We start from the raw sequence: 20,802 nt of genomic DNA on the forward strand, positions 1-20,802 counted from the left end.
GCCGTTTCCTCTCCATTTATTAGGGTTCCTCCCATCTGAAAACACAACACTTCACCATTTGCTGACCACTTCTCCTTATCATAATAGATCACAGGGGTCCTCTTATCTTATTACAGGGCACTTCACCATCTGCTGGCCACATTCCTCCTTACCATAATAGACCACAGTAGAGAAATACAAGTCGTAGCAGATGAGAAAGAATGTTAGTACAATGAATGTGATAACTTTCGTAAGATTATTCCAACACTTTCAAATTGGTGTCAAAACTACATCAAATTTTAATAGTTATTAGTTACACTTAAAGCCTAGTAATTGCGCTGGACCACCAGAGGACAATGTCACCAAAAGCAAATGTGAAAATTAATATTAATGTCGACCATGGAGAGTTAAGTCACAGGCACTCTCTTCACAAAGATAAATAATGAACAAAAATACATATTAATATCGATAATAATTAGCACTGCTCAAATGGTGAGTGAATACGGCCTATTTTCCCATGAAGAATATACCAAAAAAATATACACTATAAACGAATACCTTTGAATAACTTTTGACTTTTATATTTACCACTTACAAATAACGGATACATTTCAAAATCTTTTAAAGTGAAATGAAATTCCATGCTCAGTGCAAACAAAACAAAACAAACAAAACAAAAACGGAAAAAGCCTCTGCCTACTTCTGTCAGAATTGCAAGAAGTCAGTGTGTGAGAGGATGTGAGCAGAAAAACAAAAATCTCTGGCAACAGGTGTCAGATGTTTTGCATACTGGGTTCCTTCTAAATGGCGGAAGAAGCTTTTCACTCCGAGTATTGAGCTTTGTTGGCAACTGTCTTATTAGCACGACTGTTTTTCCTCTTTTTCACGCAACAATTTTTGTTCTTTGATATGAAACCTGTGATGATTATTTAAGAATTGAACTGAGACCAGACTTTAGAAAATCAAACCAGCCCGGCAGACTATACTTTCTCTGGAAGCTGAAACAAGTTTTTTTTTCCTTCTTCATCTGGGGACACAGAGTCCACCATAAACAGACCACTAACTCCCTTCAGAGACATTAACATTGGCCAGAAACAAAAGCTGTCTTGACATACTCGAATAGTAAAAGTCTCCAACCCCTCTACTCTGAACAAAACATGCAAAAATAATGATGACGAATTCTGTTCAATTCTATTGTATATTTCTGAAAAAAATATGTTGATAAAGTTCAGATATCTGTGTCAAAGGTAGTGTTTGTAAAAAAATTAAAAAGAAGCATTACACTGCATATTGGTGTATGAATTGTGTGTCTGTGGAGGTAAATGAAGGAAAGCCAGAAGCATCACCTACCTTCAAAGTGATTTGGGATTAAAGCTGAGCTTACAGGATTACAATGTTCCACTGGATGGACGAATGCCTTAAATAGATCCGCCTGACGCTGTCAGAGCTGCAGAGCTGCACAAGAGTCCACATGTGACGCACTTCAACCGGAGGGCCACTTCTGCTCAAGACGTGCAGGTGAGTGCCTGCAGTGCTTTGATTTAAACTGTTTATTCGTGACGATATATTTTCATATAAAAACCTCAAAAGACCTGGAATCCGACTTTAGCGAGAGTATTAAAGTCTCCCGAGGAATGAGTGCTTGAATGTATCACAAGTTAAACTATGTCTTCCACTGTGAAAAGTCCTTCTGACTGGTAGATCATGAAAATAGATCATTATTACAGTTTTTAACTCATGTAGTGAGAATGCATAGGCAATGGAAGAAAGGCTTATACATCTAAAATATTTGATATTATATATTTTAAAATATATGATATTACCAGTAAATTGCTATGTATTTTTCAATATTTTTTTGGAGCATCACCAGATAAATATGGACAAACATAAACTTGTCATGAGTGGAATGTAGATCCAGGTTTTCATTGTTCATGAAGTTTATTCATTTGGCCTCTTATTGCTTCAAGGCATGGTCATTTGTTTTCAGTTTCTAATATGGACCAGTTGCTGTGAGACTTTTAATTATTTTCCCAATTTGTTGCTTTTCCATTTCTCTTTCTGGTCTACCCTTTGTGACGGCTGTGCTCTTTGCCTCTCTGTAGTGATGGCGGACGTCTTCAAATCCTTAAACCTTCTTGAGACCCTCAAAGACTCGATCGAGAGCAATAAATTGTCGGAGGTCAAGGATGCGGTGGAAGACCTCCTCATCAGCAGAATCAATTTGGCGGTGGTTGGAGACCGCGGGGATGAAAAAGCCTCCTTCATGAACTCCCTTCGTGGTCTGGGGCCTGGTGATGAAGGAGCAGCTCCTTCTCCGTCCCCTGCAGCTCCTGAGGAGGTGGCGGGCTACCCGAACCCCAAACACCCTGACTTCCGCCTGTGGGATCTGCCCCCTGTTCCAATCACGTCCCCGTTCGACCCGCAGGGATACATGGATCGGTATAAATTCCTCCGCTACAACGCCATCTTCTTGACGTTCACCGAGAAACCCCAACCAAACAGTGTGGAGGTTTTCTTGGAGTCTCACTCTGTGCAGCGACAGACTGTGTACTTTATTCTTTTAGCCTCTGCTAAAGACGCAGAAAGGAGCTCGGAGGAAAAGAGAAAGCTCAGCGTGGAAGTGCTCACAGCCCAGGGTGTCGCCCAGCCTAAGGTCTACCTGGTGGGACCCGCCACGCTGGAGAGATTTGATTTCCCCGCGCTGTTGGAGAACATGAGTAGAGACCTTCCAGAGATCCGAGCCCACGCTCTTCTCCTGGCTCTGCCAACCCTCACCTCAGATTTGGTCACCAAGAAAAAGGAGGCGTTCAAAGCGCTGGTCTGGGCAGCTGCGTCACTCTCTGGCGGGATGTCAGCGATTCCCGTTCCTCTGGTGGCGTCGATGGTGGACTCCAGCGTGGCGGTGCGGATCCTGACGAAAGCTCAGCTCTCTCTGTGCCTCGATGACGAGTCTGTAGAGCGGTTGGCTCGACAGAGAGGCGTCGAGCCGGCGCGCCTCAAACAGCTGCGGACCTCTGCTCTGTCGGTGGAGGTCAGCAAAGGTGAAGTGAAAAGCCGCCTGGCGGCTGCAGAGAGAGATCTAACCAGTGTCTCATCGAAGCTGCTGGGGATGGCAATGCCGAGACACGCCCGCTCGGCCAGCCGCTCCTTCGCCGCCATGCTGCAAGCCTTAAATAGCTCCATTGATGAAATGGCCGTGGATGCTGAGAAGATATTGGCCGCCGCGCTTTAGAGCGGCAATAAAATCAAATGATGACTTTTCATGCTTTCCGTCGATCTTTGATCACGATTCTCCTCGAGTAGAGAGAAACACACAATACTTTCATGAATGTTTTGATACAAACTGTTTTTATTTTCACTTTAAACAAAACCCCCCACAGTAAATAGTTTGCAATTCTTTAAATAAATACTAAGAACTGCACGTTTCTCTGTGTCTGCTTGAAATAAGCCACCACAGATGCACTAAATAGTCACTTTCACCATCACTGAGGCTCAAATAGAAGAACTGAGACGACGTTGACACTGCGTGCACACTGTAGCCCACAAGTCAAAAATATCCTATCTTTTTTTTCCGGTGAAGCTATAAAGGACTGTGTTCGCTCGCTTGCATGATTGGACATGCAAATACTTTAAGATCACAAGTCAGCTGTGGAAACTTCCTCTTAAATCGTGTTTCTTGAGAAGTGATAGTGTGTCTGCTATAGTGCAAGAAGGGGATTGTTTGAGGTAAGAGCAGTGATCTTTTTTTCCCCTACACTTTGTGGTTTAAAATAAGGACTAATCTCATGTTTTTAGGAATATTTACAATCAACAATTAATCAAAAAACAAAAGTTTTAAGTGATACAGTATAATGTTACACTATTTTTGAGAGATGTTTGATTTTTGAGTGATGTGTTGTGAGTCTGTTTGGAATTCATGGCTGTTGAAGGAGACAAAAACGTTTTTCTGCCATTCCAAAAATTTCGTTCTATCGCATATATATCTATAAAATCGTTTTATTGCATCTAAAAAGTCATCTTCAAAATCCTATTATGGGATATGGGATATCAATAGATTGAATGGAAAATTAATTATTCTAAAAGAGAGATGACTAAAATTTAATTTAATTTTAATGATCATGTACTCTTGTGTCACTTGTGGAGTTGTGCTGTGGCATCCAGGAAAATAATAATGAAATAAAAATAGTTTGAGAGAGAGAGAGAGAGAGAGAGAGAGAGAGAGAGAGAGAGAGAGAGAGAGAGAGAGAGAGACAGAGAGAGACAGAGAGACAGAGAAACAGAGAAACAGAGAGACAGAGAGACAGACAAAGAGACAGAGAGACAGAGAGAGAGAGAGAGAGAGAGAGATCTGAAAATGCCGATTGACATTAACAGGCGTATTTCTCTTTAATAATTGTGTTCACTGTTCTTGCAATATAAAAACTATCCATGTAACGTGTCATCAGGCTGACTGTGACTCAGTTGACAGTCCCAAGGCTGGCGGTTCACTCCACCATCTTGACCTGTGCATGGGACTTCTTCCAGCAGTGAGCTCCTATCATATAAACCATCTCCACCGGTGTGACGGATCACATAAAGTGAGTTGAGAGTTGTTACGAAGAATACATAGCCACAAAAAAAAAAAAAAAAATGATATTGATGATTTGTTCTGTCCTGTCTTGTCTTTGTTGCCCATCTCAGGTTTTGCCCTGCGTGAACATGAAGGCTCACACAGTTGGATTGTTGGTGTTTCTGGTACTGATAAAAAGTGGGTGTTCTGGGATTGTATTATGCATGTTTGTTTTTTTTTGTTGAAATCCAATCTGAAGTCGTGCAGGTGTAACTGCCTACTATTGGTTTCTCACATTTGCAGGTTTTCTTTGCCAGGAATCAAACCCCTTCAGGATAGACAGCACTGAGCTGAAAAAAAATGCAAAAGAGGGATCCTGCGTTGAAATGAAATGCAAAGTCACAGGACGTGTTGACACCGATAAGGCTCTCTGGTATTGGATTAAAGATGCAAAATGGAGAGAAGAAAAGAAAGATTTTATTGGCACAGTTGTTTACAGTAATGATGAAGACTGCTCTGAAGACTTTAAAGGCAGAGTTGAAAACATCCCCTCTCCACGTACAAACTGGAACTGTGACGGTTTACGTTCATGTGACGAACTTTGCAGTATTCAGATCTGTGAGCTGAACAAAAATGACACCGGGAATTATATGTTCCGATATGTGAGAGGTGAAACCAGATGGGCAACTAGGACCAACATCAGCCTTACAGTTGATGGTAAGTACAATCATCAGAAGAGAGATCAAGATGATCTGACTGACTCAATGTGATTATAACAAAATCATACATTTCATAAAAACGGCTGAAAAGCCATGACAAGAAAGAAACTGCAGTAACACTTTGATGGCATTGGTAAGGCAGCAAAACTATTTACTGAAGTTGAGGTAAGAAGTACAGCGCCAAATCCTTTATTTATGTGAAAGTGCAAAACTACAGCTTCTGCCTGTACTCACTGTATTTTGTGGCGTAAAAGTCGAGTCTGAGTATAGATCGCATCTGTCAAGAAAAAATGATCCATTCGCTGGGGTCTCCCCGGGCCTGGGGGGCTTCTGTCTACCGGGGTGGCGGTGTCCGGGCGCGGTGGCCTCGGACCCCGGGGTGTCACCACGGGTCCCCCCACAACAGTTCCGGCCACACCCAGTGGACAAGCCACACACACTCACACACACATACACACACACACACACACACACACACACTTTCACTCCTCACGAAAGGTGCTTCTGAAGTTGCTTGTTGTCTGTCATCATTTGCTCAAACTTTAAAAATCATGTTCCTCTTTTGTTGTTGCCTCTTTGTTATTTCATGTTCCTGCTTCACGTTACTGTCTAGATAGAGCTGCTCAGGCTGGTTAAATCTAGGAAATCATCTTACTGTCTAGATAGAGCTGCTCAGGCTGGTTAAATCTAGGAAATCATCTTACTGTCTAGATAGAGCTGCTCAGGCTGGTTAATCTAGAAAATCATCTTACTGTCTAGATAGAGCTGCTCAGGCTGGTTAATCTAATAACAGTTGGAAAGTATTTGGATGAGTGTGATTATTGCAAATAATATATGTAGCACAACAAGGACATTGTATGTTATCCCCTTCCCCCCACCCCCCTCCCCCCTCCCCCCTCGACTTTCTTCTCTCTCTTCTCTTCTCTCTCTCTTTGTGCGTTCCCCCCCGGTCGTGTACGGCAGCCATGCCAACTTCTGACGGAGAAGGCAACAGGAGGAGACTCCAGGTCTCTCCCTGTTGCAAGACCAAAAACTGTTCTGACTCCGAAGGCTCTCAATCACATCATATTGTTGACTCAAGCTGCTGAACAGGACAAGGGCGAGAAAAAAAAAAAAAAAAAAAAAAAATGATCCATCAGTCATACTGGTGACTGGTTCTCTTTTCTTTTCTTTTCTTTTTTACTACCCAGCTACACTGTAGTTAACTCTCAACCCTCTGTCAGTTTGTTCCTGCATCATGTTCAGTAATGAAAATGTAATGTTCACTTGACTTGTTGCATTCACTGTAACATTTCTGGTAATGCTGTATGTCATTTGCATTTTCAGACAATCCATGTCCGATCACTTTTAAGGAACTACCCACCGCTCAGGAAAATGAGAAGATAACGCTCACATGTTCCACTTTGACTTCATGCACGTCAAACCTACGAATTGATCATTCAGAACAGCCGCCATTCAAATCGGTGGTAACACGTCATACTAGGAATCTTCCACACAAAAGCATCATGAAAACCTATGAAGTGACGTGGCAGGATGACGGGTCAGAGTTTTCATGCCAAACAACGGATAACAGTGACATCAATTTGATCAGGAACGTCACACTCACTGTAGCTTGTAAGTTTATACATTTGTTTACTGCAATATATGTTTGTCCACTAAATGTGAATGAATTCAAAATTCACTGATCCATTAATATGACTCATCCACATAAGTCGAAAGTCTAAATCATATCACCCCATACCATGTGAGTTTATCATGCAATATAATTCATCTTGATTTCTCTTCTTTCGTTTTGAATCTATTGACACAGACGCTCCCAGAGAGATTGTGGCTGAGGTGAGCTCTGCCACGGTGGAGGGAGGCTCTGTGACTCTTAAGTGCTCTGGCAGAGGGCAGCCTAGCCCTACCTTTACCTGGATTAAAGGAAACCAGGAGGTCTCAGGAGCCCAATGGAAGATCCCTTCAATCAAAGAGTCTCAAAGTGGAACATACACTTGCAGAGCTAAAAACAAACTTGCGGAACAACTGAGCTCAGTCGAGGTTACAGTTACTTGTGAGTAATTCATATTTTGCTTCAAGTCTTTTTACTCTTTTTGCCCAATGACATGCCAATTCAGATTGTTATACTGGAGAATCATTCGGCATGTGTGACTGTTGCAAGGGTTAAACTTGTGATTTATTTTTTTTCCTGTTTTACTTTGTATTTAAACAATCAATCTAAAGATTTGGCATATAACCCACTATTTTATTTATTTATTTATTTTTTTAAAGGAATACATTATTGCAAATGTCGCTTTCAAAAGCTAAATAAAATAAATTATTTATTCACATGTAATATTTTCAGTTTAGAAATGAGAATAAGAAAGTGCAAGTTACAGGCAATGTTCAGGCACAACAACAACAACAACAACAACAACAACATTAATAACTTTTGCTGTATTTGAATAATCTGTATACAATTGATGCAGAAATCCTTTATTTCAGATGTGCCACATGTTGAGGTCCAGATCTCACCGGAGCGTGATGGAGGTCCTGAAGATGTTAAAGAAGGAGCCAGAGTCAGATTTGTATGTAATGTGAAGAAAAGCTCCCCACCACCACACAACGTTATTTGGTTTAAAGATTCAACTCGTCTCACCACCACAAATAATAAATGGAGACAAAGGACATTTGTTTTTGCAGTCAAGCCAGAGGACAGTGGTGTCTATAAATGCCAAGCCACTAATAGTGTTGGCCGTGGAGAATCAAAACCGTATCGTTTTCAGGTCAAATGTAAGTTTCACTCACACATCCTTCCAGACTGTACCACCTCCAACAAACATACTGAAAGCTCTTTCACTGCCTTTTTTCCCCCCCAGACAAGCCAAGAAACACACGGATCTCTCCACAGAACATGAAAGACAATAGTGTGAAAGTTCACGACCGCCTCACAATGACCTGTCAAACGGAAGCATATCCAACCCCCTGGTACTCCTGGTACCGTTACCAACGGACTGATCGCTCAAAGTTGATACGTGTGATGAGCCAAGAGGAGAGCTTAACTTTGGAGACGGTGCAAAGAGCGGACGAGGCCTGTTACACCTGCAACGCCTCCAACAGCGTCGGCAGCGGGGGCGTTAGTGAGCCGCTGTGCATACGTGTGCTGTGTGAGTGAAGTTCGACACACTTTTGCATTAGGTTAAAAAAAAATAAAATAAAAAATCACCCTGAAGGTGCCCTTTATTCCCTGTTTTTGAAGGTTGATACGTTTTCTTTTAAATCATTTAAAATGGTCAATTCTATTTACCTATATAGCACATTTTCTCATTGTACTCAAGTTTGTGTTTGGACGTGCGAAGATTCAGATCCAACTGGTGACAAGTCACTACTGTTTGTCTCTCAGCAAAGCCCTCGACCTGAACTCCTTGTGCACACGTACATAAGGTTAACTATTGATAGGATGGGTTAAATGCAGAGGTCATTTCGCCAAAACGATCAATAAAGTACGTTTTATCCTCTATCCACTTTCACAAGGTGATATTTGGGGATAAGTGTCTTAATCAGTCACAATTTCACATATGGACAAGTTGAGAAAACCACCTTATTCAGCAGCTGAACTCCAGCCAGAATTCATGTGTTTTGTCCCAAAAAAACATCAATAAGTCATTTTAGGATTGAATTGAAGAAGCCTCAAAGACAATAAAGCCATTATCTAGAATAGATTGCAGTAAACCTGATTTGTTTTTATATGTAGATGAAATGAAGACGGTGTAGTGTGTTAATAAAAAAACAGCCAAGTTACAGAAAGGATCAGTCATATCGTCACTCTTTGTAATGTAATAGGGTTTAGAAAAACAAACAGTAAACGTCCCTGATATTTTCCTGATGGCTGCTTTCTCTCCACAGTTCCGCCCACCAGCGTCGCGTTGTCGATACAGGCCGAGGTCACAGAGGGCCGGCTCGTAACAGTCAACTGCTCGGCTGAAAGTTTCCCACCGTCACGTTTTACCTTGACCAGGTCTTCCAAACCAGCTGGGAGAGAATGGCACGTATTTCCAGCGGTTGATGACCAGAGTTTTGTCCGCCACACTTTCACTGCAACTTCAACCGATGCGGACGATTACACCTGCAATGCATCAAACAGTGAAGGACGCGCGCAGAGCGACCCGAGGAAACTCGTGGTGAAGTGTGAGTGACAGAGCGTGGGGTGTTTTTCTTCATTCATTATATGGGTTAATCACTGAGACTCTCACTGCAATGTTTTCCTACGGAAACTGTAAGTCTTTCCAGACTTGATTGATGCAGAGTGCAGTCGTTATGTATAACACTTCCAACAATCATGCGCTTGTGTCTCTTCATTTTATAACTCCAGCCACTTACGTCTATAATCCTAAAACTGTATGAACGTACTGATGTAAGGATGCTGTTTCTGTTCAGATCGCTACATTTTCACAACATAGCAGTCATAAAAATGTGTTCAGTTTGGAAACGTGCAACAGTTATTTGATCGTATGTTCATATTTTCTCCTCGGCGGTTTGTGCAGACGCCCCCAAAGAAGTCAAGGTAGAAGCTCGGCACAGTCTCGTAGTGAAAGAAAACACGCAGTTCAGGTTGGACTGCACAGCCAGATCCCACCCGCCGGTGAGCTCCACGACCTGGACGAAGGTGACCTATGGTGAGAGGGAACCAGTCCACACAACTGGCTCAATCATCTTTGTAAAGTCAGCGAGACCCTCTGACAGCGGGTTCTACAGCTGTGAGGCCAGAAATGAAATAGGGGCCGGAGAGTCGCAGCCAATCGAGATTACAATCCACTGTGAGTTCAAAACTTATTAAAGGACACACTCTTGTTACTTTTGAGTGATGTCAGCATCTTTCACTTCTGAATAGATAACAGGCTGAGTGTCATCTGTTGCCACAGACGACCTTCCAACACAGCAATCCTGTACTTTCCCGTGTGTACTATCAAAATATCTTTCTTCTTCCTCCTCCGGTTCAGATGGGCCAAAACACACAAGAATCATTGAAGGGGAAAAACATCAGCTGCCTGATGGGACGAGCTTCGTGCCGCTGAGCTGCTTCGCCCACTGCTACCCTCCTGTCAGACAATATTCATGGTACAAGAAGGCAGGTGCTGAGTCAGGGGATATTAAAGTCTCTGGTAATCAGAATATCTCCGTGGACTCCCACGAACCGGGGGAATACTACTGCGTGGCTGAGAATGACATCGGTCAAAGACCGTCGGATTCGGTCCCACTGTTTGATAGTGAGTAAAATCATGAGTTAATCTATGTTTGCTGTGTTGAGTGTTCAGATGGGCAATGCCTCAGGATTTATTTTTAAATCTTAGACATGCGAGAAGCCACTCCCTCAATACTGTTCCTCTTTTCTCTTCTAATCACAGGCAGTATCATGAAGATTTTCAAGATTTTCACCATTTCCTGCCTTCTTTTTTTCCTTTTGTTCCTCATTTTCATTTTGTACAGGTAAAGTCTGTCTATACTTTTCATAAAGAACAATTCAGCAGTTCTGAAAACTAAACCCCAGTCCTGTCTTTTTCTTGTCAGACAGAGCAGGATGAAATCAATTCAACAAAGACCCGCAAACACAAGGCGCTGCTGTGGTTTTCTGGTGATCACTTAAAAAAAAGAAAAAGCTTGCAAAACTTTCTATCTCTGTATCGGGCAAATGTGAACCAAAATAAGACATCTTTGTGTGTGTGTATGTGTAAATTCATTCAGGCGCAATGGAAGGGATCCAGTAGAAGGAATCTGATGAATGAAGCTGCTCTGACCGAACCTTCCAGGAGCAGAGACGACCTCTTCCCACAACAGTCTCATCCAGACAGCACGTAAGACAGCAGAGGCACACACACACACACACACACACACACACACACACACACACACACACACACACACACACACACACACACACACACACACACACACACACACACACACACACACACACACACACAGAGAGAACAAGTATCACACAATCTGCTCATTCTTTAAGCATTCAGATATGAATATCACAATAAAAGTCTGCAGCATTTTCAGATCAGACTCAGAGGTCACTGAAGATGCGTGACTTTGTTGTTTTGTTGTTGTTGTTGTTCCACAGGCCTTCATCCAGCACCCCCTGTGTTTACTCCACCGTGAATCTGCCCAAAGGAGAGGCGGTGAGGACAGCCGACTCACACATAACGACCAAAACAGTGATTATTCGAAGGTTTTATTGAGAAGTAGCTCTTACAACACATTTGACGTTTTTTTTTTTAAAGAGGCAGTAAAGCAGTTTTTTTGTTTTTTTTCAGAAGCACTTGTTCAGAGAACCACTTGGCTTGTGAAAACAGCCACAAAATAGATTAAGAGGAGAAGCTGAGGAGGGAATGTGTAGGTGGAAGAAAAATAACAACAAATCAAATTTAATGAAATTGCAGAAAAAAGGTTATCAATATCACCTTGTAACATGAAAACTACCTGCAGAATGTTCAAACCTTTACACATTGTTAGTCTTGCTTAGTTAGTAAGACATCATTTCAACTAAACATATATAGTATGAAATTAAAATTAAAAATGAGAAATTAACATATCATATGCACCAATGCACATATAATACATGCAATCACTTGAATTGGAACACTTTGATGAACTTATTCATATTTCTCGCGATAAACAACACTGAACACCGGTTCCCCGCTCCGTTTGTCTGCTCGGTGGCGGACAACACTACGCAGTGATCATTCAGGGTTTTGCATTTGTACGAACAAATTCAATGACAGACTTACATCTTCAATGCGGACGCATGAATGAAGCGATTCAGTCGCCGCTGTACACTCAGTGATGTGTCATGTCTGCATCTGCTCAGGCTCCGTCTGCACAAAGGCCTGCGAGGCAGAATGGTGCACTGAAGGAGGAAGATTCTCTCAATTATGCCTCTTTGCACTTTGAGAAGAAGCAGCGGTAAGAATGGCTGTTGTGCGTGTGGCAGAAGAGAAAGAAAAATCTTCCATTCTGGGTTATTTTGGAACATTTTGCAGACTTTATTGTAGTTTCATTTTCTTTCAGGAAGCCAGAAGGGGAAGCTGTGTATGCTGGGGTGTCCAAAGTAAAGCCCAAAACACCCAAAAAGGTCAGACATTCGCCAAATAATACACATTTCATGTGTATCATCCAGTTTATTACATCATAGTGCTGTAATTTCCATGAGTATCAAGGAGGATTAAATCCTGCTTGGTGGTCAAATGTGTGTTTTGGATTGATTTAGTTTTGTGCATCGGATCCAAGAATTCGTAAAAACGACTAAACCCGTCACACTCTTTTCCTTAGAAACAACATGAAAAGGTGGCGGACTATGAGAATACACATCCATCTGACTCCGACACGGACACCAGTGAAGATGATGATGAAGATGAAGTGGAGGTCACGTACTCGAGGGTGACCTTCAAGCCAAAGGCTGGACAACAGAGACCAGGGAGAGACTTCAGCACCTCTGAGGACAACACTCAGTACTCTGAGCTCAAAATCTGACTCCAGCTTTTTATATCCTCCAACAATATACCAGCTACTTTTAACCTATGAAACAAGCTCACAATGAATGGTTTTAGTAAATATTGGTATCATCGCTGCTGTTGTACTATATTTCTGTTCTTTAATTATTTCTAAGCATTCTGCTTAAAGCATGACAAAGGCGGATAAAGAGTGGTTAGTACGTTTTGCTGCGAACTCAAAGGATCTGAAACGTAAAACAGAGACGCCGTGCAAACTAAATGCATGTGTGTAAAGCTGTAGAGCTGCAACGCCCCTGCTGAGCCTCCCCATGTTGAAACAATGTGCTCCTCTGTGTACGAGGTGCGATGAAGAAGTTCTGAGACGGTCCCTGTCTTGCACAAACGGTGCATGACACTGTCATGTGTGCGGCGGGAGCGGACAGCGAGAAACATTACATCACACAGTCAACACAAGGAGCTGTGTTACACAACTTTTTGCCATCATAAGCACGTGCAACTTTTTTTTTTCTGCACCGATTGCACACTTTCTGGCTTTTATGCACGCACGCTCTGAACTCTTCCATTGCACTCTGCATATATTCTTCCATTTCATAACCAGATTTCACGGCTCCAATTGCGCTAATTGCAAGAATTCTTTTTTTTTTTCCTTCTAATAATCTCAAACGTATTTATGTTTTATAAAAACACAAAGTCAGCAATAAAAAGTGTTGAACGTTCTCGCTGTGTATTCGCTTATTCAATTCTGCACGAATGGTTCAAGTCAGGAAAGGTGAAAATGTAAGTTAACGGAAGCAGTTTGAATGAGACACGTGTTTCAAACTGAACAACGTAAAAAAAGCGGCTTTTATAGTTCTGACATCTGAATCATAAAGTAACTATCTTTGCTCCACTGCTGTTTTTTTGGAAACATTTTTTAAAGTGTTAACACACAAAAATGTACGTGACCAGTCAAAAACAGAAACCACACACGTGGAGTATCTTTCTCTCGAATGAGCCGTTACCTAAAACATAAATCTACGCGTCTACTGCCGATTAAAAACATTTTACTGGCCATGTTTCACAGCCGGGCCTCCGCTCGTCGCTCGTTGCTCATCGCTGTAAGACGACGGAACCCGGTGCTTCAAACAACATTAATTGACCTCAACTTCAGCAGTCACACTTTCGCTGACCCGCTCCGCCAAACCACCGGTATCCTTTTCTTGTCCCTCATGAGAGTCTTCCACAGTTTCCTCTTGGTGCACAGTGGGGTTACCATTCGGGATGCCGGGTGTCACGGGGGCGAGGCCGTTGATCTCACCCTCTCCAGGATTACTCACTGAGCTCTCCTGCACCGGGACTAAGTCTCCATTGGCTTGGTGGGGAGCGTCCTCCTTAAACCCCCCGTTCTCCACCACAATGGCTTTGTTGGTATAAACCAATGAAGAGTCCATCTGCACAGAAAGCGGGGGAAAAAAAAAACCAGCTGGTCCGTTCAGGATCACTTGAGTAACATTTTACTTCAAGTACTGTGAATGAAAACCTTGTGTATGAAGATGGAGATATACTCTGTTTGTCTTTGCCATCATACATGATTCAGTACCACCGATCGTGAATAGATGAGGAGTAATACAGCTTTACTATTCTTTTATTTACTTTGGTTTATTTTTCAGGTATCTGCAGTTTTCAGTATTTATTTTTCTGACAACTTAACCCTTACACAAGTATCTGTATTTTATACTCCTTATACTCTTAAAGCTGGCTTCTTACAGCCAGGTTATGACTTTTTCTTTAGATAGTAATTTACTTTATGACTCTAAACTATGATAATGATTTTTTTTTTGTCATCGTTTCTTTCTCTTACAATGTCCTAACAATTACACAAGCCATTTCTTTTCTTAATAAAGCACATTTTTGCTGATTAAGACAAGACAAAAGCTTTGTGAAAGCATTCAGTGCATATTTCAGCCTATTTTCTATACAAATATACAACATTTAATTGTGTTTTTTAAGAATGGCTATGAAAAGGCAAAAACTTATATATAAAAAAAAAAGTAAGTCTTACAATATTCTTTAAAAACATGTACATCTATATACAGTATGTGCACATGACCCTCACATGTAAAAAATGGTACAAGATCCTTTAAAAAAAAAAAAAAAAAAAAAGGGGGCAGTAATGTCATGAATAAAAAAAAAATTAACAAATCTTTTTACTTCACTGAGTACTATATGGCCAAAACAGTGTACAAGCCATTGTAACCAATAGTACATATATAGACTCCTGCTCACCTCGTTGGCGGCCAATACTCCTGAGGCGTCCGCTCGCCCTTTGTCAGGTGAAAAACTGCCTCTCCTTTTCCTGAAACAAACACAAAACTTATCTTACAATAGTTTCATCTGTACAAAAAATAGTAATGCTTTTTTCATCATATAAAATGATCACATTCGTATCGACTAGAAATGCTATGTTTATCCATAGAAAGAGGATGTGAAGATGTTTTTAGCTTGCACATGACACAACTTGCATATGAGAAAGGAGTACATCTTTTTTCTATATATATATAACTTGATAGAAATACACTATAAAAACACATTAGATAGTTTTTTTATGTCAAGTTGTCGCCACATATTTGTGTAAATTTGACGCTCAAACATCCAAATGTGAGAATGAATGTACTTTGTTAATTTTCTTTACGTGATGACATTTATAGATTCCAGTTGCCCTGGTACCTTCTCTGCTCTTTGAACATTCCCAGTTTCCTTGTTTTGAACTTCAGTTTCTCCCTGCTGTCATTGTTACTATGTTATTTTTGTAGTGACATATTTACAGTACATGAAGATGTTCATTTTAATTTACTCTGCCCCTTTTGTGAATATGAGTTCAATAAGAGTTGGTTCAGGAAGAAGCATCAGAGATTGCTATATTGGTGATTCTAACCTGCAAAAGAAAATGAGCATTGGGACGCACGCCGCCAACATCCCCACCGCTCCCACTGCAGAGCCGATCAGCAGGGAAAAGGTGTGGATGCCTGGAAGGTTCAAAGAGCACACATCAGCCTGGCAATGGAAGAAAGAAATGTAAAAGCATCGTTATGCATCGGGAGTTTTTTTCCCCACCTAGCTGAGTTTCACTGGCCGACACATTGAACGCCAGACTGTCGGAGCCCAGTGAGTTGGAGCTGAGGCAGACGAGCGAGGGCACATCTTCGTCCACACGGTACAGGGTGATCAGACTCCTCAGGGCCGCACCGCCCAGAGAAACCTGTCTGATCGGGAGGTCAGCGGAGTGATTGACGGCTTCTCCAGCCAGCTCCCACACAAAAGAGGGAGGCGGGTTTGCCTGGCTGTCACAGGAGCAGCGGATCTGGGATAGAATTCTGACACAGCGGGAGGAAGGTAGGATCTCTGGAGCAACTGACAAACAGAAGGAAAATGGCGATTTGAATGTGCTCATTCACACTTTTGTTGGGGGAGGGAAAATGTCATAAATATTGAGAAACTGACATATAACATCAACACTGACGGTCTGCGAGTAATCGGCTCCATGGTCGTTCAAGGCTTTGCAGTAAAACTGATCCTGTGAGAGTTTGCTCACGTTGAGGGTGAAGTCTCGCTCAGAGCCCACCACCTCCTTTTGGTGGCCAGCCACCCTGAACCAGGTGAAATTACTTGCTACTGGACTGGCCACGTTTGAGCAGGTCAGAGTCACGGAGCTGCCGTCCAGCACCGGGCCGGAGGGGGCTGCAGACACTGAGGTGTTTTTAGGGGGATCTGGAAGAAATAAAAAAAAAACTGTGATCCAAATGCTATTGCTCACAGATTTAAGAGGCTAAAGAAGATCATCAATATAAAGAAACCAAAAATAAACTGCTACTGACTTCAAGATTAAAATTCACAGTTGATTTCTTTTCTTTTCAATAACCTGCTGTAGCACCTTTATCTTTTAGGTTTGGATTTGATATTCTATTGAGAACCGAAGTCACACAAAACATCCCTACATGAACTGACACACTGGCACACATGTGGGCACAGCGCAGCTCAGTCATGATGGACTGACACAGAAAGTTTTTTTTTTTTTTTTTTTAAATTGAAGTCACGCGACATGACAATCCTTGACTGTCTCCCATCCAGACACTGTGAGCAAATCTTGGCCGTCGCTCACGTTTGGGTAAGCACAGCTGAATATACAGTCGAACCAGATTCAGAACATGAGCGGCCTGGAGATGCACAGTCCTGTTGTTTGTTTTCAGCGTGAATCAACGTCTTCTGTGTTGTTGAATGAACTTACACTGGACGTCCAGATGGACCGACGCTGACGTTTCCTCTCCCAGCTCGTTTTTGGCTGCACAGTGGTAGTCTCCACGGTGGCTGGGGTCGAGATTGTATATAGCCAGGACAGATCCAGGCTCGTTGAGCTCCTCATCAGCTCTGTACCAGGTGTAGTTGGTGACTGGCGGGTTGGATCGGCTCCTGCAGAGCAGAGAAACCAAACTGCCCTCCACGATCGGACCGGCGGGGTCCACAACTACTGTCGTTTCCTTCGGAGAGACTAGAGAAGAAAACAATACAGCTCAGTCTGTGTTAGTGACCCAAGCGCTCAGAGCTTCCTCTGGCTTACTTACACTGTACGTCTATCTGAGTGACGGAGGAGTTCTGGGCTCCATATTTGTTGCTGGCCTTGCAGTAAAACTGGCTGTCCACTTCTGAAACAGTGGCTGAGAGCTTCTTCTTAGTTCCCACCTGCTCTCCATCCAGGTTGTACCAGCTGAAGCTGTCCACAGCCGGGTTTGCGTCGGTGTTGCAGGTCAGAGTTACCGAGCTTCCCTCTTTCACGGGTCCAGAGTGGCTGACTGATGTGTTATTTGGAGGATCTGGAAGAGAAATCGTTCATCAAATCATGTTCAGTACCACTTTTATGTGAACGACAGAAGCATGAAGTTGGGAGCTCATTCCAGGAAGAATCAGGTAAAAGGCAGCATACACCTTCAATAGTGTGCTGCTTGATCGAACACACGCAGGCCAATAACGGCCACGGTGACTTCAAAGTCACAAAACCAAAACTCAACATGTCCAAAAAAAAAATTCCCAAACTGTAAAAGGTCATTGATCATGTTCACATTGAACTCTCAGCAGAACAAGTCCAAGCATTACCCACACCTTCCCTCCAGCAGGGTAAAACGATGACTATTTCATCCATAATGCATCAGGAGACAACAGTTTTGATTTAATTGGATATTTATATGTTGGTACATCATTCACTGAGAATGGCTGGGAAAACAATATATAACATGGATCAGTATTGCTTTGACCCTTAGAAGGAATATTTAGAAAGGGAGGATTTCAACACTGATGCGCTGCAAAAGATGGTGTTACTTTATAGAGTTGAATGGTAATGATACATTGGAAAGTGTAAAAAGGATCAAAATGACATTGTGTTTCACATTTTATATTACAAATAAGGGAAGCACTCGAGGAAATCCCTGCTGACTGTTGTTGGATCCTCCACAGAGCAAACACAGAGAGCCGGACCACCACACACTAAAGCCAAAACAAATGGATTTGAACCGCAGGAATACTCATGCAAACTCCACACAGACTCAAACTTAGACCACAAAATCTGATTGTGTGGTTAGATGTTTAGATATTTTTGTCAAACTGAAAGAACAAAAGAAGAGAAGTGACCTAAAGATACTCACAGAAGACCTGCAGGGTCAGACTCTTTTCATACAGGAGGCCATCGCTCCCAGCCTGTCGGCTGTACAGAGCGGTGCAGGAGAGCCTCTGTCCGTTGTGGAGGGAGGAGGCGGTGAAGTTCATCACAGAGCTCACAGTCTTCGCTTCGAGAGTCTCCTCAGTGGTTCCCACACTCGGGTTCCAGGTGAGAACCGGAGGGAGAACAGGACAGGGAGTCACGGCCGAGCAGGTCACCGTCACCTGCGTTCCTTCTTCCACCTCCACCCTGGACGGAGTCACAGTCGGTTTGGGAAGCGGGTCTGAGGAGTCAAACCGGAAAGAAGAGCATGAATGAGTGAAATACTCGTTACATTTATTATTTTTTTTTAAATGTGTATTTGGTTCTAAGAACTGCAGCAGAACAAACTCTGAGTGGTGATCAGGACACCGGTTTGGAAGTTGAACTTGAGCGAGTTGTCACACTGCAGTCTGAAGTAGTAGTTATCGTAGTGGTTGGACGGCAGGCTGCTGAAGACGGTGGTGCAGTCCTTCTCGCGCAGAATCCCGCTCAGGTTTCCCTGCAGGATGTTTAGGTTTGCACTTGCTCCGGCGAGGCTGGAATCGAACACCTGCGTGCGGCTCCAGCTTCCTCTCTTCCAGATGGCTTTACATGACTCGTCCAGGTGTTCGTCCCACTCCGAGGGGACGCTGAAGCTGCAGGGGATGACCGCGCAGGAGCCGCCGAGGCCTTCCACCGTCTGTGGCATGACCACTCGCCACTGCTGGCATGCGACACCTGAGGGGAAACCACACTGGAAATCATACTGCGGCCAAAGATTAGCAGGGGAAAGGCAACAGTGACACTCAAAACTGAAGAGCAGCTCATCACCCCTGCCTTAAACTACAGTTATATAGGAAATCAGAAATTTAAAAAAAAAAGATTCCCACTTCAAGCAAAAGAGGCTTTGTTAGTATATATTCATATATTTATATAATACTCTAAACGGAAACACACTTGTGGATTAAAGAATCATCATTCTGCTTCATATAGGAAAGCAAATAAATGTTATCGACATGAAAACAAATTACCCAACAAATGCCAATAACTAAATTTAAAGGTACTTCTTGCGATAATAATCAACACTGACGATGCATCGGAAACACACGGAGTAGCTCACCTTGGAGAAGACCGTACAGGAAGAAAAGCTTTGTAAGGCCTGTCATGCTTTTCAGTCAGGTCAGCGTCTGCAGGGAGAAATACTGCACAAAAAGAAACCTTTATGGCAAGGCTAAAAACAACAGTATTTAACACATTTCTTGCACATTTAAGCAAATTAGATGTGCAAAAAGTGATCAGAAACACTAAAGCACAGAAGTGGATCTTTTTTTTTTAAACATTAATACATAAATCTGTAAAATAATCACATTTATTGTAACTCGTCTGCCAAAAATGACAAAATTTGCATCTTTCCAATTAGATTATTGACGAGGAGGAATAAACTTAACTATACGTTGCAGAATTGTATGAATCAGAGAATGTGCCGAACAAATGGGACCATGTGACTATGTGAAGCACTTTGTGGTACAACCTTTTGTATGACAAGTGCTGTATAAATAAAGTTTGATTTGATTGGATTTGATCTTTTAAACTGTATTACCATAAGGAATATTCACATGCATCTTAAAATATCACAACCAAATAAACGAGTTTAATTTAAAAATGTGATTTGAACTGAAATGTCTAGAAGATTTGGGTTAATTAAAAACGAATGTTTCAAACCATTTATCTATTCCTTATAATTTTAGCTTCATAAGTCATGAAAATCAAAAACACAGCAACTCAAAATATCAGAATAGTTCTTAAGATCACATTCAAAATGTGGAAAAAAATTTAACCATTATGTCTCTATACAGAAATATGTATGAAAACAATGAATTTTTTTGATAATTACTTTTTTTTCCAGATTTTTTTTGTATTTGTTGAGCCCAAATTTTAACAAACAAGTAGTATTGTTAGGAAACCGCAGAAGAGATGTGCCACAGGAGAGAATATAGTACATTAAAAAGTGTAGCAAAAGCATGCAAGTTCAAATGTTTACAAAGAAAGGTGGAAACGTTTCACAACAGAGGTCATTTTAAATAGAATAGAAACAGAAATCCCTTCAGCATACAGAGTCTTTCTCTTCTGGAAAACATGCAGAATATTTGGAAGTTATACAGAAACTTCCTGAGCTGAAGTCAAATTCATCCATCTAACATTTTTTTTTTTTTAAATCAACTAATAATTGAAAATAAAGGTTTTACCAGCATTGAAGGGTCGGTGGTCGTGAGTCTGTGTGTCTGCTGGTGTGTGTGGATGTCACACTCAGCCGTTGTACGACGTGTCTGGGAGGGGCTCTCGGCACAACAA

At 42.0% G+C, this 20,802-nt stretch overlaps 3 protein-coding genes across 3 annotated transcripts; 2 read left to right on the top strand and 1 right to left on the bottom strand.

The window, feature by feature from the left end:
- Positions 1-1,429: 1,429 nt before the first annotated feature.
- On the top strand, positions 1,430-3,705 carry irgq2 (immunity-related GTPase family, q2). Its single transcript, XM_080470958.1, has 2 exons — positions 1,430-1,497; positions 2,082-3,705. Exon 2 carries the CDS (start codon positions 2,084-2,086, stop codon positions 3,209-3,211), a length of 1,128 nt encoding a protein of 375 aa, XP_080327084.1. The 5' UTR covers positions 1,430-1,497; positions 2,082-2,083; the 3' UTR covers positions 3,212-3,705.
- LOC308114241 (B-cell receptor CD22) lies at positions 3,594-13,459 on the top strand. The gene is made up of 18 exons (XM_080470950.1): positions 3,594-3,705; positions 4,425-4,556; positions 4,660-4,726; positions 4,832-5,245; positions 6,574-6,861; positions 7,058-7,300; positions 7,732-8,019; positions 8,106-8,393; positions 9,133-9,414; positions 9,771-10,043; positions 10,227-10,493; positions 10,632-10,713; positions 10,795-10,858; positions 10,969-11,078; positions 11,354-11,411; positions 12,101-12,195; positions 12,301-12,364; positions 12,562-13,459. Exons 2-18 carry the CDS (start codon positions 4,488-4,490, stop codon positions 12,760-12,762), a joined length of 3,153 nt encoding a protein of 1,050 aa, XP_080327076.1. The 5' UTR covers positions 3,594-3,705; positions 4,425-4,487; the 3' UTR covers positions 12,763-13,459.
- On the bottom strand, positions 12,259-20,746 carry LOC308114242 (myelin-associated glycoprotein-like). Its single transcript, XM_080470951.1, has 11 exons — positions 20,697-20,746; positions 19,571-19,652; positions 18,820-19,188; positions 18,416-18,712; positions 17,342-17,590; positions 17,008-17,268; positions 16,224-16,490; positions 15,837-16,133; positions 15,658-15,748; positions 15,009-15,078; positions 12,259-14,173 (listed from the first exon to the last, which is right to left on the bottom strand). The coding sequence occupies exons 2-11, from the start codon at positions 19,614-19,616 to the stop codon at positions 13,874-13,876; spliced, it is 2,247 nt and encodes a 748-aa protein (XP_080327077.1). The 5' UTR covers positions 19,617-19,652; positions 20,697-20,746; the 3' UTR covers positions 12,259-13,873.
- Positions 20,747-20,802: the final 56 nt, after the last annotated feature.

This window comes from Lipophrys pholis (genome assembly GCF_963383615.2).
Source record: "Lipophrys pholis genome assembly, chromosome: 9".
Lineage (NCBI taxonomy): Eukaryota > Metazoa > Chordata > Actinopteri > Blenniiformes > Blenniidae > Lipophrys > Lipophrys pholis.

Bases quoted from the DNA above. Each gene is read 5' to 3' on its own strand.
- irgq2 (XM_080470958.1), top strand. From the start codon at position 2,084: ATGGCGGACGTCTTCAAATCCTTAAACCTTCTTGAGACCCTCAAAGAC.
- LOC308114241 (XM_080470950.1), top strand. From the start codon at position 4,488: ATGGGACTTCTTCCAGCAGTGAGCTCCTATCATATAAACCATCTCCAC. The intron at 6,862-7,057 runs GTAAGTTTATAC...CTATTGACACAG, and splicing joins CGTCACACTCACTGTAGCTT to ACGCTCCCAGAGAGATTGTG. The intron at 10,044-10,226 runs GTGAGTTCAAAA...CCTCCGGTTCAG, and splicing joins AATCGAGATTACAATCCACT to ATGGGCCAAAACACACAAGA.
- LOC308114242 (XM_080470951.1), bottom strand. From the start codon at position 19,616: ATGACAGGCCTTACAAAGCTTTTCTTCCTGTACGGTCTTCTCCAAG. The intron at 17,269-17,341 runs GTAAGTAAGCCA...TTTCTTCTCTAG, and splicing joins CACTCAGATAGACGTACAGT to TCTCTCCGAAGGAAACGACA. The intron at 14,174-15,008 runs GTGAGCAGGAGT...CTTTCTGTGCAG, and splicing joins GAGTATTGGCCGCCAACGAG to ATGGACTCTTCATTGGTTTA.